Consider the following 16,020-nt stretch of genomic DNA (forward strand, 5'->3'; position numbering starts at 1 on the left):
AAGGAGACAAATGAGGAACACCATTGAGAAATTCTTTGTCTATGATCCCAAGAAGGATCAAAATACTCAATCTGAAGATGAGGAAGTACAAACTCCTGCATCTAAAGACTCCAAGAAAAATGGAAGTTGGGCTCAAGCTCTGACAGAGTTCAAAAAAGATTTTGGAAATCAGGTCAGTGAGATAGAGGAAAAATTGGGAAAAGAAATGAGAGAGATGCAGGAAAAAAATATGAAAACGAAGTCAGTAGTTTAGTCAAGGAGATCCAAAAAAGTGCTGAAGAAAATAGCATGTTAAAAACCAGCATAGGCCAAATGGATAATAAAACAGTTCAAAAAGTTATTGAGGAGAAGAATGCTTTAAAAAGCAGAACTGGCCAGATGGAAAAGGAGATAAGAAAGCTCTCTGAAGAAAACAAATCCCTCAGATGTAGAATGGAGCTAAAAGAAGCTGATGACTTTACAAGAAGTCAAGACAGAATATTTTCAACACCAAAATAATGAAAAATTAGAATAAAATGTGAAATATCTCATTGAAAAAATAACTTATCTGGAAGACAGATTCAGGAAAGATAATTTAAAAATTATTGGGATACCTGATAGTCATGATCAGGAAAAGAACATTGACCTAATTTTTAAAGAATTCCTACAGGAAAACTGCTCTGATATCCTAGAAGAAGAGGGCAAAATAGAAATTGAGAGAGTTCACCAATCTCCCCCAGAAAGAGATAAAAAAAAAATCAACCCCCAGGAATATTAAAGCCAAGTTCCAGAACTCCCAAATCAAAGAGAAAATATTACAAGCTGCCAGAAGGACAGAATTCAAATACTGTGGAGCTGCAGTCAGGATCACATAGGACTTTGCAGCAACTACATTAAGGGTTCATAGGGCTTGGAATATAATATTATGGAAGACAAAAGAGCTTGGAATGCAACCAAGAATCAACTACTCAGCAAAACTGAACATCCTCTTCCAGGGGAAAGAGAAAAAATGGACTTTCAATGAACCAGGGGAATTTCAATTGTTCCTGTTGAAACGACCAGAGCTGAAGAGAAAATCTGACCTTCAAATACAGGCCTCAGGTGAAGCTTAGAGAGTGGAGAAGGGTAAATTGAGGGATTCGATGATGAACTGCATAGAAAAATGATACTGATAATACTCATATCTCATATGAACCTTCTCATTTAATAGAGCAGGTAGAAGAAGCTTTTATAGATGAAGCACAGGAGAGAGCTGAATTTAAAGATATAATATATTGTAAAAATGGAGTCAATGACTAAAAGGGAAATGCACTAGGAGTAAGAGAAAGGAGAGGTGGAATAGGCTAAGTATTTCATATAAATAAATAAACAAATATATATTCACAATGAGCTTTTGCAATGATATGGAAGGGGGGAAGGTGAGGGGGAATGAGGGGACCTTCATTCTCACCAGAAATGGCTCAGAGAGGGAACAGCATACCCACCCAATAGGGTATAGACATCTAGAAGAAAAAGGAGGGAAGGGGGAAAGGTGGAAGGGGGGGGGATGTGGATGAGAGAGGAGAGGGTAGATCATAGGAGAGAATAGTCAGACATAACACATTTTCTTTTTTCCTTCTTGCAAGGGGATGGGATTGGGTAGCCTGCTGGGTCTCAGGGGTGGTATGTGGGCTCGGGGCCTCTTGGCCCCAAGACTGGTGATCAGTCTGCTGCACCAGTCAGCCACCCTACAGGAAATTTTAGAAGAGGAACAGAGTGAAAGGAGAGAGAAAATATAATATATGGTAGAGGGGAGGAGCAGATGGAGGGAATTACAATCAGCAACAGTGGGAAAATATGGAAGTAACTTTTATGGTGGACTTATGATAAAGAATGTGATCCACCCGAGACAGAACTGATGGCATCAGAATAAACTGAAACAGATTTCTTTTCTCTTTCTTTTGCCTTATTTCTCATAAGGGTCTATATTTTTTGGGGGGAGGGGTATTATGTTTGCTCTTAAACAAGAGTATTTTAGTAATGTATAAAAAAAAATCACTTGTACAAAAATATATAGCAGCTCCAGTTGTGGTGGCAAAGAACTGGAAATTAAGTAAATGTCCTTCAATTGGGGAATGGCTACAAAACGTGGTATATGTATGTGATGGCACACTATCATTCTATTAGAAGCCAGGAGGGATGGGAATTCAGGGAAGCCTGGAAAGACCTGCATGGACTGATGCTGAGTGAGATGAGCAGAACCAGAGGAACATTATGCACCCTAGCAGCAACATGGGGTTGATGATCAACTTTGATGGACTTGCTCATTCCTTTAGTGCAACAATCAAGTACAATACTTTATTTTTCTTCCTTAAGGATATGATTTCTTTCTCATCACATTCAACTTAGATCAATGTATACCATGAAAACAATGTAAAGAGTAATAGACTTCCTTCTATGAGGATTGGGGGGGGGGAGAAGCAAGATTAGGGGAAAAATTGTAAAAAATTCAAAACAATAAAAATAAAAAATATATAAGACAGTAAAAATGCCCTCAGATCCTAGAAGTAGAGGGCAAAATGGAAATTGAGGGAATTCACCAATCACTTCCTGTTAAGAGATCCCAAAAGAAAAACTTCCAGGAATGTTCTAGCCAAATTCCAAAATTCCCAAGTCAAAGATAAAATACCAAAAGCTGCCAGAAACAAACAATTTGGCTACAGTGGCTCTACAGTTAGAATTACACAGGATGTGGCAGCATCTACATTAAGGGCTCATAGGACTTGGAATATGATATTCAGGAAGGCAAAAGATCTTGGTTTATAACCGAGAATCAACTACCCAAGAAAACTGAACATCCTCTTTCAGGGGAAAAGATGAGCTTTCAATGAAACAGGAGACTTTCAAATTTTCCTATTGAAACAGCGCTAAACACAGTCTGATCTCCAAGTACAGGACTCAGGTGAACCACAAAGGAGGTGGATGAGAAGGACTAATTATGAGGAACTTAATGATATTGAACTGTTTGTATTGGAAGAAGATACTGATAACTCATATGAACTTTCTCATTTACAAGGGCATTTAGAAGGAGCTTAATATAGACAAGGCACAGGAAGGAGCTGAATATAATGGTATAATATAGTAAAAAAGATGGGAGTCAATAGGTGATAAAGGAAAGGAAGAAGGGGTTAAGATATTTCATGTAAGAGTCAAGAAAATGCTTTTACAATGTAGTGCAATGGGGGAAGACGAGGGGGCAAGTGAGCCTTCATTCTCATCAGAAATGGCTCAGAAACAACATACACACATAATAGGGTATAGGAATCGATTTTACCCTAGAGAAAAATGAGAGGAAAGGGAAGGGATAAGGGGGAATGGGGGAGTAGGTGATAGAAGAGAGGGGAGATTGTGAGAGAGGGTACTCAGATAAAACATTTCTGAACAGGGAGAGTATGAAAGGAGAGAGTAGAATAAATGAGAGTGGGAAGGAATAGAGTGGAGGGAAATACAGTTAATAATAGCAACTGTGGGAAAAATATTGAATCAACTTCTCTGGTGGACTTATGATAATGAAGGGACAGAGCAGTTGGAATCTGAACACAAACTGAAGTATACTTTTTTTTTCTCTCATCCTTTTTTTTGGGGAGGGAGGTGGAAAGATGATGGTGGTTATGTTTACTCTCTACAACAAGATTATTATAAAACATAAAATAACCCCCACAAAAAAGAGAATATACCTGTGAATCATAATCATAAGACAGATAATTCTGCTTACATAAAATTAGTACATTCCCCCTTACCCCCTGAAACAAAACCAATGCAATTAAATTTTGCCGGGAAATAGCTGAAAAAATTCTTTGCAACAAGTTTCTCTGATAAGGGTCTCATTTCTAAAATTTAAGAAGTATTGATTTAAACTTATAAAAAGAAATGCCATTTCCTAATAGATAAATGATACAAAGAACAAAATAGTTTTCAAATGAAGAAATTCTAGCTATCACCAACCATATAAACAAATGCATCAAATTTGTAACAATAGAGAGATTTTTCATCTCTCAACATTGTTGAGGTTCAAACTAACACTCATCAATTTGATAAAGATGACAAAAAAGAAAATGCAATGCTAATGAGGTTACAGGAAAAGTGGCACAATAAAAAACTGTTGAGATATAAACTGTTTTAATCAGTCAGTAAAAAGCAATTTGGAACTACTGTTTAATAAGAAGTTACTAAAACTTCTTTGACTCTAAAATATGACTATTTGGCAAATGAGTCTGCCTATCTTCCTATGACAAGAGATCAAATGATGGAGGAAACGGATCCAAATATATAAAAATATTTAGAGATATTCTTTTTGTTGTAGCAAAAATCTAGAACTCAAGGGAATGCTTGTTGTTAATCAGGAATGGCTGAATATATTCCATTGAACGGAATACTATTATGCTGTAAGGAATGCTGAAAAAGATGATTCTAGGAAAATTGGAAAGACATTCTGATGAAGAATAAAGAGAGAAAAATGAGAACACCAACATTGACATCAGCATTGTAACAGTAATTCTGAAAGATTTAAGAACTTTGATCAATATGATGAGTATCATCTGAAGGAGAGTGTAATAAAGCATGCTCTCACCTCCTGACAGAGATTGACTAACTTAAAATACAGAATGGGACATATATTTTTGGACATGTTCAAAGTGAGAATTTGTTTTGTTCAACTTCATATTTGTTACAAGAGTTTTGATTTTGGTGTTTTTTCTTTTTAATTCAGAGGGCTGGGAAGCAGAGAAAAAAATGCCTATTGATTGAAAATTTTTTTAAAAAACAAACTATATGTGGTTAACAATAAAAACTCTTCAGTTTCAATAATTAAAAGACTTCAAAATATCAAAGTCTACCTTAAAATTAAAATTTTAATATATTTCTAAAATTGTTAGATTTAGGTGAACTGAACAGACATGTTAAAAATCTTTCCCAACACTTTGTCTGATAATCTGTGACAATCTGGTCCCTCTAATGAACATTTAAAAAACAACAGTAATCAACCCTTTACAATTAAATTAATATTATTGATTTAAAATTTCCCCAAAGACCATGTGTTCATTTTTTAGTTAACTTGCTGAAGTCCTGAGAAAAGAGTCAAGGTGATAAGAACAACAATATGAAGAGTATGTTTTCTCTTACCTAATGTATTCTTCTTTATTTTCTTCTGTTACTAGAATATTACTGCCATTGGGTTTTAGTTCATGACTCTTAATTTCACCAAGAATTTCCTTATCAACTGAGAAGTACATCTCTAAACCACATTCTTCGATATTGTTTTCTCTGTTAAAAAAATTAGCATAACACAGAATCCATTATTTCTTTCTGGAGCAACTCAACTGTGTTTTGGAATGACTGCATTTCTAACAACTGATCTCTTGCTATTAATTGGTAATTAAATCATATCAGCAAAATAAAAGAATTAGGAAATTATGTTCTTTAATCATTACACCTTTGTCCAAATCAAGTTCTTAGACACATTTCTGTCAAATTTATTGTAAAATATAATGATACAAAAAAAGTTTAGTGTAGGAAAGACTCAATTCCAAAAATAAATTATACTTCAATAGTTCTGGTAGGAAATTAGGAAATGAACTAAGGTATCTGGACAGCAATTTCAGAAAGCAAACTTATCAGAAACTTACTTAACCCAGATGAGAGAATTGTAAAATTCTGGATCGATAGATTCTAAATCTTTGAGTCCAACTGGTTTGTTCAAGATACGTTTATAGAATGGTAAAGAAAAGCCTGTATCTATGAATTTTCCATGGAATAATGCCTGAAGAATAAGAAAAAGAAATGATTAAATTCACAGAATTCTTATAATATGAATTCAGTATTCAAAATGTTAAATGCCACCATAACAATGTCATACAAACTGATATACAATGCCTTGATGATTAAGCTTGTTTTACTCTAACTCCAATGATCAAAGTACAGGGAAGCCAACTCAGAGAAAAACTTAATGAGAGTTACTCAAAAGTGAAATGGACATCCCTAACAATAACTGGTCACACCAATCCTATGAAGAAGGTAGTTACCATTATGTTTAATTTACAAATTAATAAAATGTTGCTCAGAGAAGGTGAATACTTTGTCCTGGCATATAAATAATAAATTTTCTTCTCAAAATCTCTCAAAATCAGTCTTTTGACTCTATTCTCCTGTTTTATCCACTATACCTGCCTCTTAGTACACAGTGACTGGCAGTTTTCAAGCAGAGAGTAGAGACCATTTTTTGCGGATTGTAGAACTGCAGAGGGGATTCATGCTCTAGTCTGAATATGTATTCAGATGTTCTAATTTAAATATTTTGTGGTAAATACAAAATTCTGGAAATTCACTCTCAAGCCCTATGTTAGAAGTGTGTAGTAATAATTTTATTGCTTTCTTGGAAATTTTCAAATAAGAGAGTTAGAAAACATGTCCTGTGAATATGCTATGCTTTCAACTTGCACTTACCATGGCAATAAACCTGCCAATAAACCGGAAGTATTTTAGATGATCTGGATTGATATAAGAAGCTGGGTTTATCTGCAAACAGTAGTTATCCTTCCCTGCATATTCAAACAGGCAATACATTGGATTCAGCACTTCATGTGACAACAGAAAGAACCATTCTCTGAAATTAAAAGAAAACTTAAGGTAAAAACCTTGAAAATAGCTCATTTACAAATCCAAAGTATAGACCTATCCTATAACAAATGGCTGACTTGTTAGCATCCCCCCCACCCCCATCAGGATGTTGACTTTACAGGCTTCCAATGAGATTTCAATTTCAATTATTTTTGTATGCATATATGTGGATGTGGATGTATAGACATAGCCAAGATTTTACCAACTTATTATTGCAAATATAAACTTATAAGTCTCTAAAAAATCGTTAAAACTCCCACATAGGTAAAGTGGGTCCTTGTCACCTTCACCTCAATGCCAATCAATATGGCTGGAATATGAATTCCCCATCCTCCTCTACCAATTCACTTTCTCTACCTGTCTTCATACACATCTTTAAAGGCTCCATTCAATCACTTCTTCCTTGACCCTAACTGACCTCTCTGTGGTCACATCTTCCTCAGAATTTTCACAACATTCTGTTTGTACATCTTTCCTTATGCAATTATTGTGTTTTTATATTTACTATTAGTTTCCTTATTCATCATTTCTACCAGAAGACTCCTTGAATGCAGAGACCTACATCTTAATAACTGCTGCATATCTCTGTACACAGTTCTGTACAATCATTTGATAAATTTTTATCAAATTGTGGAAAGGCACATGCGTCTTATTAGCCTTAACTTAGCTGTGGACTCGCAATAAGACTTCTGGCAATTTATAAATTTCTTATGCCTAAGTTTTTCTAACTCTAAGATAAATATGACCTTCCTTGTTATGGTAATATGGAAGCCCAAGTTCAAAGACTAGTAAGAAGACCAATTTGGTTAGAATATAGCAGTAAAGAAGAGTAGTGTAAAGTGAGTCTGGAAAGCCTGTAGAAGGACAGAATTTATGAGGTTTTCAATGCCATGCTTGAAGAATTTGCATTTTGTCCAAGAAGCAAGAGGGAGTGACTACAGATTCTTGAATAGATAAACAAAAGGATCAAGCCAGTAAATGAGGAAACTGTAAGTGGGAATATCATCAGAAAGCTATTGTTAACAGATGGGTGAGAGCTGATGAAGGCCTACATTATGGTGATGTCCATGAGAACAGAAAGAATAGGATGAATGGAACAGATGATAAAGAAGGAGAATGAACAAAATTTGGCAAATGATTAGATACAGAAGGGGAAGAAAACTGAAGAATCAAGGATATTTCTGAGGCTAAAAGTCTGGGTAAATGTGAAAGTGCTGGTACTGTTCAGAGAAATGGGAAATTTTGTAGAGGTGTTTGGAAGAGAAGATAATAATATTTTGGATAAATGAATGTGACAAGCTTAAATAAAGGTAATTGTTGCTATTATTCCATTTACAGCTGAAGAAACTGAAGGAAAGGGTTGTGACTTGCCCAGGGTCACAGAGGTAATGTCAGTATCTTGAACTCAAGTGTTCCTGATCCACTGCTCTATGCACTATGGTGTCAACTATTTGCCTAGACAGGCAGGAAGTGAACCAAGAAAAGGTAATATCACAAAAGCTGCAGAAGAGACTAAGAAGGATAAGGACTTTTTGGGAAAAGGTCACCCAACTTAACAACAGAGCAATAACTTCAAGAAAGCAATTTTTAGTTCACAAACTGTGTTGTTGGTTTTTTTGAGTGTAAAACATCGTATATACCTTTGATCAGATATTAATAAAGTAACTAAAACAGGAAATACAAGAAATTGAAATTTTTTAATTCTTATTCCTCAATTTTCCCACATCAAAGATGGGAGGACTATCCTAACAAAAAACAAAACAAAACTAATTCCATTGAAGAAAAGGAGATAAATTCCAAGTTATCAGGTTAACACTACCTCGCCACTCCTCCATAATCTAAACCTTCTTCTCCTGGAAAAATAACCCACAAACGTCTTCGAAGATCCTGGGGATTGAAACTCATTATCTAGGAGAAAAAAAAGAATATTTTGTTATTAAAAGTTTCTTAAAGAATTATGCAAATAACATTACTATTTAGGAGGTCTAGCTTCCTCTTAAAAGCTACTTATCTTCAGGACAGAAAGAGTAATGCTTAATATGTACATATACACACAAGCACATTAAGTGAGTATACAAGTTTGTTTTTTTTGTGAATCTACTAGTTTAATGTGACCAGTTGGTTTCTTTGATCAGAATATGATGCCAATTTAACCAGAATCATGACTTTGATTCTCTACAAGAAGCAACTAAAAGATAATCAGTAAAACAGCAAACAAACCACCCAAAGGAAACAAAGACAGATAATCAGTACCAAAGCCACAAATGACACCCCTAAAATTAGGTTGTTTTATGTGTTTGTGCCCATGGCTCCAGTGTATGGGTACTTACTTTCATCAGAATTCTATCATAATTGCAAAAATACTCTAATAATATATATCTTATTTAAGATCAATAATTCTTCAAACATGAAGTATAAAACATTATTGTGTCACAAAGTCCACAATATTAACTACTGTACCTTAGTTTTTTCATTTGTAAAAAAGATTACTAAACCTGCTTCAAATCTGATTGTAAAGTACTAAAAATTCTTAGAAGTCAATCAAATATCATTTTTTCTTAGAAAAAGGTCTAAGGGCAGCTAGGGGGCACAATGGATACAGCATGGGCCCTGGAGTCAGGAGGACCTGAGTTCAAATTCAGCCTCAGACACTTAATAATTGTCTAGCTGTCTAACCTTGGGGAAGTCACTCTTAACCTCATTGCATGAAATAAATAAAAAATTTTTAAAAAAGAAAAATGTCTACCAGGAATTGTGGTTGTAGTTTGTCTACAGCATATTAAGAACTAAAAATATAGTTTTTAAAAATCAGAGTAGATTTAAAAAAAAATTCTATTCACAAACCACCTGATAATGCTAGTGAAAAAATATTAAATTTCAAATATAGATCCATATCAAAGTCAAATAAAAAAACTAAATGTTAAAGACAATCAGAAAAGCTATGATAAGATAACACCACGTATAGAAAAAGTTTTAGGGAAGGGTCAATATGATAAATGTCAACATTAAAAAGAGTTAAGTCAGTATTCTCCATTAACATATCTAATACTTTTTTTTTTTAGATTTTGCAAGGCAATGGGGTTAAGTGGCTTGCCCAAGGCCACACAGTTAGGTAATTATTAAGTATCTGAGGTCAACATATCTAATATCTTAAAAAAAATTTATAAATATATTTTCCTCATGGTTTCTTTTAACAGGTAGATGCAATATATAGTAACAAAATAAAACCTGGTTTGTCCAGTTCATCATTTATCCTATTAATGTTAATTTTCATGTCAAATTTTTCACCTTTGCACTCTTAATAATGATCTGACGATTACTAGGTTCTTCCTTAAGAGTTTCTTTTTTTAAAAAATTATTTATTTTAAAATTTTAATTAATTTATTTATTAAGTATCTGAGATAGGATTTGAACTCAGGTCCTTCAGACTCCAGGGCCAGTGCTGTAATTACTGAGCCACCTAGTTGTCCCATTCCCTAAGAGTTTCTAAAAATATATATATATAGTAATACTTTATTGTTTTCCTTCTGTCCTTGGTTGTTCTACCAATCTTCAAAGTTTCCAAGAAATAAGAGAGGGAAAGGAGTTGTTCCTATACATGAATCCTGTTTCCATGCATTTAATGATGCACCACAAATACCTGCTGAAATGAATCTTCAAACAAAGTTTTTCTTGTCACTGTAATCTTGATGTGTTGTGGCATAGCCAATTGCTGAAATACAAGTAATTCAAGGAAAATAAAGTCAATTATCAAACGGAGGTGAAATTTACTTTTCATGTTTAAGAATAAAAAATAAATGTATGAATTTGATTTTTTTCAAAAAATCTAGTTATGTATTTAAGAGTCTCAATGAGAATTAAATTATATGTGCAAGAAACATATGTAAGTAAAACTCAAAATTACAGGTGCTTTTAAACTATTAATGATCAAACTATCAGTCAGTATTGGACCAAAGGTCTGAACAAATGTTTTATATCATCATTGATGGTAATGCCATAGAGTGATGAAAACTCCCAAGCCTAATCAGGTCAAATTCTATCAACAGATCAGGGAAAAGTTTCTTTATAATTACATAAGGAAATACTTTGCAGATTTTTACAAGGGTAGGAAGGTACCCAGAAGTGAAGCTCTAGTTACATAATTATCTTCCTCTGTGAAAAAAAACAGCCCCCCCAAATAATCTCTTGCCCTCTTTAATTTCTTTTGCAGTTACCTGATCCACATAATTTGTACGTGCAGAATGTATATTTGGCACTATTTTCTAAGAAAAATTTTATATATATATATATATATATATATATATATATATATATATATATGAAACAAACTGCTGAAATATTTTAAATGAGCACTTAGATAAAAACATTACCTATTAACATGATGATATATTAATTTGTACAGAGCTCAATTTAGTTATTACATAACTATAATATTGTCACTGAACCTAATACTGTCTTGTCCACTATTAATTGTATACTTCTTTCTGTGATAGGTAGTAACCATATCATTGATTTCTTTTGTACTCAAAGCATTAAACACAAACATTATTGGTGCTCCATAAATATCTACTGATGGACTGATACCGTAGGCAAATTAAATTTTTAATTAGAGAATAGCATGTTCACTTCTGGTACTAAATTTCTCCTGACAATCACTGATATATTGATCAATACTTGTGATCTAAAAAATAATGGCAAATGTGAATAGAGCTGGTAAAAAATACTTTGTAGGCCTTAAAATACCAACGATGATGATGATGATGATGATGAATGTTTCTATAAGTCTTATGATTTGAAAGAATCTAATCTCAAAAGTCTGACCTGGTAATGTGAAAAGATGCTTATGTACCCATTCACTTCTATACTATCCCAGATACTTTTTTGCTTAAAAAAAAATGAAAAAGGATTATCAAACTGGGATGGCATCTCCTCCATAAATCAAGAGCGAAAGAAAATATTCTATCAAATTCTTGTTTTCCATCTTTGTATGTGACAGTTATTACATAACTGCCTAATTATATGTAGCTTAAAAACAGCTATGAAGAAGCATTTTTGATACTGACCTGACACCAGAAACGAAAATAGTGAACTTTTGCCTTGAAATCCCTGACATAGGCTATTTGGGGTCCATTGTCTCTGAGAACAGAAATAAAAGAATTGAGAACATATCATTCCTGTCATTAATATACCTGTTTATTCTGATATAATTGAAAGAGAATTTATTTAGTAGCTGTAAAAATAACTAAATTATACAGTTTATTGTCTCTACATGAGTAGTATAAATGTCAAACTAAGAAAAACACAAATATCCTATGTGCAATTCAATCCCACCTTTAACCCACCCTTCTCAATAAGAGGTTTTGTAACTTAATTCCAAAGCCTTAGTTATATCCTAAAATAAGAATACTTTGGCATGTAATAGGAAAAATGTAATGAATATGCTAAAAATTTAAGAGACCCAGAGTAGAAATCAGAGAATTTGGATTCTTTCATTGAGTAGTAGTATGATAGTGATTTCTACAGAATGAAATGCAGTACTTTTTTGGAAGATGGTGGTTAAGTGGGTAAAAACTTAAATTTACAGTTTACAGTAAAATCAGATAAAAATATTAAATACTTAGTAGAAAGATAAATTCTAGAATATAGTTTCCCTAGGAAATAAAACTCCCAACCCTATAAATCAAAAACTGAAACAAAAAGCAAACAAAAATTTTTCTATACTGCAACATGCAATTCAAAGAGTTTAATATTAATTTGCAATTTTTAGAATGCTTACAGAGCAGATTTTCCTGTTCGGGGATCTATATATGTTGTTGTCCTCCTATTATGATCCACAAAATATGGAACCCCATCCACTGTAAATCTCATTTCCCAGCCTTCGGGTAAAGGCTTCTCATTTAACTGACTGAAAAAAATGAAAATATAAAACCAGTTAGACAACAATAACACTGTATGGCTGCCAAGTGCAGAAATGAGAAACAAGGGCAAATGAGCAGAAAAATCTTCTAGAATGCTGTCTCTAAGTTGTAGTATTTCTGTGACTGGCTTCATTCTATGGAAAACTCTTATTATTCCAACAAACAAATCTGTCCAATGAATTCGAGCATTTGGGCTTTTTCATGTATAGTCTGTAAATGAAGAGGGAATATGTAACACTTTCAAATGGTATTTGTTTTGCCTTTAAATACTAAAAGAGCATTTTGCTAATGCTGTCACTGTCACAAGAGTGATTTTTACATGGACTAATACAATTTTCTCCATTGTACTGCACAGATCTTACAGTCTCAAAGTTGGAAGAAAACTTAAGAGCTATAATCCTACCTAAAACAGGAAAATCCTCTTACGCTCATCACTAATAAGTCATCCAACTTCTTTTTGAACACTTCCAGTGACAAAAGAGCAGCTTAATTCATTTTTGGACAGTTGTGATCATGAGAATGTTATTCCATTTATGGAACTGAAATTTTTCTTTCTGTAACTTTTCCTACAACTTCTATCCTCCAGGGTCAAGCAAAAACAAGCTAACAAAATAATTTCCTATTTCATATGATACATTTCCTTTCCCCTTCCCCCTTGAAAGTTTCTTTTCTTAAAGTTACACACTCCTGATTCCTTTTTCACAGATCATCTGTTTCAACAAGCCTTCTCTTTGAATTAGGAGGACAGGGTTTAAAGAATAAGGACATACATAAATGCATATTGATTACTCTTATTGGAAACACAATTACAATTGTTATACCAATCAACAAGCAACTATTAAGACCTATTATGTACAAAGCACTAGGGTGAATGATTGGACTAAGTCAGAGATAATTAAGAGAGGAAACACAATAGCATTAAAGAGGGGCTGGAAAAGATTTCTTGTATAAGGCTGGATTTTATCTGGAACAATTAAGGAAGAATGAACCTAGATCAAAGTTCTTAAATGTCTGAAAACTTTTTTTTAAGTTCTTAAATAATTGTATTCCAATGTAATTGATTTCTTTTGCAACCTAAGAATTTTATTTTATTATATTTTTAAAAATTATATTCTGGAAAGGTTTTTTCAGATTGCCAAAGGTTCCATGACACAAGGATCCCTGCCCTAGACTACAGAATTCTCTAAGCAAATAAGATGTTTAAAAAGTTACTATATCTCAAGTAGGTTATCTGGTGACATGACTCATCTACCCTTTTCTTTATGCCTCATTCCTCTGACATCCTTAAGTTAGTCTCTAATAACGAGATGGGTTCATCTCCTTGTCAAGGTCATCTATTCCCCTTCCATGTACTCTTTTTTTTTGATTTTGCAAGGCAATGGGGGTTAAGTGATTTATACAAGGTCACACAACCAAATAAATATTAAGTGTCTGGGGCCTGATTTGAACTCATATCCTCCTGACTCCAGAGCAGGTGCTCTAGCCACTGTGCCACTGAACTGCTCCTCCATGTACCCTTGATATTATCTCTTTTTTTCTTGAACAAACTGCCCCCATTATCATTCCCAAACCTCTCTCTCTCTCTTTTTTTTTTAGGTTTTTTGCAAGGCAAATAGGGTTAAGTGGCTTGCCCAAGGCCACACAGCTAGGTAATTATTAAGTGTCTGAGGCCGGATTTGAACCCAGGTACTCCTGACTCCAAGGCCGGTGCTTTATCCACTACCCCACCTAGCCGCCCATATTTTTTTTTTTTTAGGTTCCAAACCTCTCTTAAATTTTTAACCTCTGCCTATCTACTGGATCTTTCCCTACTGCCTACAAATATTTTCAAGTTTTTGCTACCTTTAAAAAATTCCTCTGGGGGGGGTGGCTAGGTGGTGCAGTGGACAGAGCACTGGCCCTGGAGTCAGGAGTACCTGAGTTCAAATCCGGCCTCAGACACTTAATAATTACCTAGCTGTGTGGTCTTGGGCAAACCACTTAACCCCATTGCCTTGAAAAAACATCTAAAAAAAAAATTCCTCTCGGACAGAGTGAAAGGAGAGAGAAAATATAGTATATGGTAGCGGGGAGGTATGAATGAAGGGAGTTGCAATCAGCAATGGCAATGGTGGAAAAATATGGAAGTAGATTTTGTGATGGACTTATCATAAAGAATGTGATCCACCAATGACAGAGCTGGAGGTGGTAGAACACAGACTGAAACACATTTATTATTATTATTTTTTTGGGGGGGTTTGCAGGGCAAATGGGGCTGGGTGGCTTGCTTGGGGCTGCACAGCTGGGCGACTGTTGGGCATCTGAGGCCGGATTTGGAACCGGGTGCTCCTGGCTCCAGGGCCAGAGCTCTGTCTGCTGAACCACCTGGCTGTCCCTATTATCATTATTATTATTGTTATTGTTGTTATTATTATTGTTTTATTTTGGGTCTTTTTTTTGCAGAGCAGTGGGGTTGGGGTGGCTTGCCCAGGGTCACACAAGCTGGGTGACTGTTGGGTGTCTGGGGCTGGATTTGGGCTCAGGTGCTCCTGGCTCCAGGGCTGGTTCTCTGTCCACTGTGGCACTTGACTTTACCTATTATTATTATTATTATTTCTAATTTTAATTTTTTTCTCTTTATTTTATTGTTCATGTAGGTCTATATTTTTTAGGGGGAATTATGTTTACTCTTAAAACAAGAATATTTTAGTAATGTATGAAAAAACATCATTTGTAAAAAATTCCTCTCTGGTTGTCATCTAATAGGTCTCCTTTGTTTTTCACCTAAAATTCTTCAAAGAGTGTGATATTCTCAGTGCCACCACAACTTTTCACTCTTTTGAACACTCTGAATCTGACTTTCAGCCTTTCATCAGCAGATGTATTTTGTTTGACTATCAAAAATCAAGAGGACTTTTTTTTTGGGTAGACAATCTCTTGGCTTTTAACTGAGAGGACATGTAGAGATGGGAAGTTAGTAACACTTATTCCACTCCTGAACCTTGAAATAAAAGAAAAGACTAGATCCCATTTTTGTGCACAGGGCCCATTGGTTGGCAAAGGAGCTTTCCATGTGCTCCATTTTCAACTTAGGCCAGTCCAACCTCCTTAAATGACCTTGGGGTGCCCTAATATCTATGGACTTAATATATTAATGATTAAATCAATGAGGCTACCAATAAATCAATTAATCAATTGTTAAGCACATACCTATGTTCTTAATACTGTACTAAGCCTTGAAGATATATGAAGAAGCAAAAAGTAATCCCTGCCTTCAAGGTGTTCATAATCTAATGGAAGAGACAACATACAAACAGGATACATATATAAAAATTAATATATATCTATATCTATCTATCTATCTATCTAAATTAAGCAGGAAAGCATTAAAATTAAAGAGGGGATGAAGAATGCTTCCTATTGAACATGGAATTTTGGTTGGGTTTTAGGAAGCCAAGAAGGAGAAAATTTCAGGAATGAAGGATAGCCC

General features: G+C 34.3%; 1 protein-coding gene across 8 annotated transcripts in view; it reads right to left on the reverse strand.

Moving 5' to 3' along the window:
- ITCH (itchy E3 ubiquitin protein ligase) overlaps positions 1-16,020 on the reverse strand; it is a 172,757-nt gene that overhangs the window by 19,752 nt on the left and 136,985 nt on the right. For all 8 annotated transcript variants that reach the window (XM_074212123.1, XM_074212124.1, XM_074212122.1 and 5 more), the window contains 7 exons: positions 12,410-12,538; positions 11,697-11,769; positions 10,274-10,345; positions 8,453-8,541; positions 6,460-6,619; positions 5,643-5,776; positions 5,140-5,280 (listed from right to left, as the gene is read on the reverse strand). In XM_074212123.1, coding sequence (XP_074068224.1) covers positions 5,140-5,280; positions 5,643-5,776; positions 6,460-6,619; positions 8,453-8,541; positions 10,274-10,345; positions 11,697-11,769; positions 12,410-12,538 — 798 coding nt within the window. The remainder of the gene's footprint in view (positions 1-5,139; positions 5,281-5,642; positions 5,777-6,459; positions 6,620-8,452; positions 8,542-10,273; positions 10,346-11,696; positions 11,770-12,409; positions 12,539-16,020) is intronic.

This window comes from Macrotis lagotis, chromosome 1 (assembly GCF_037893015.1).
Source record: "Macrotis lagotis isolate mMagLag1 chromosome 1, bilby.v1.9.chrom.fasta, whole genome shotgun sequence".
NCBI lineage: Eukaryota > Metazoa > Chordata > Mammalia > Peramelemorphia > Peramelidae > Macrotis > Macrotis lagotis.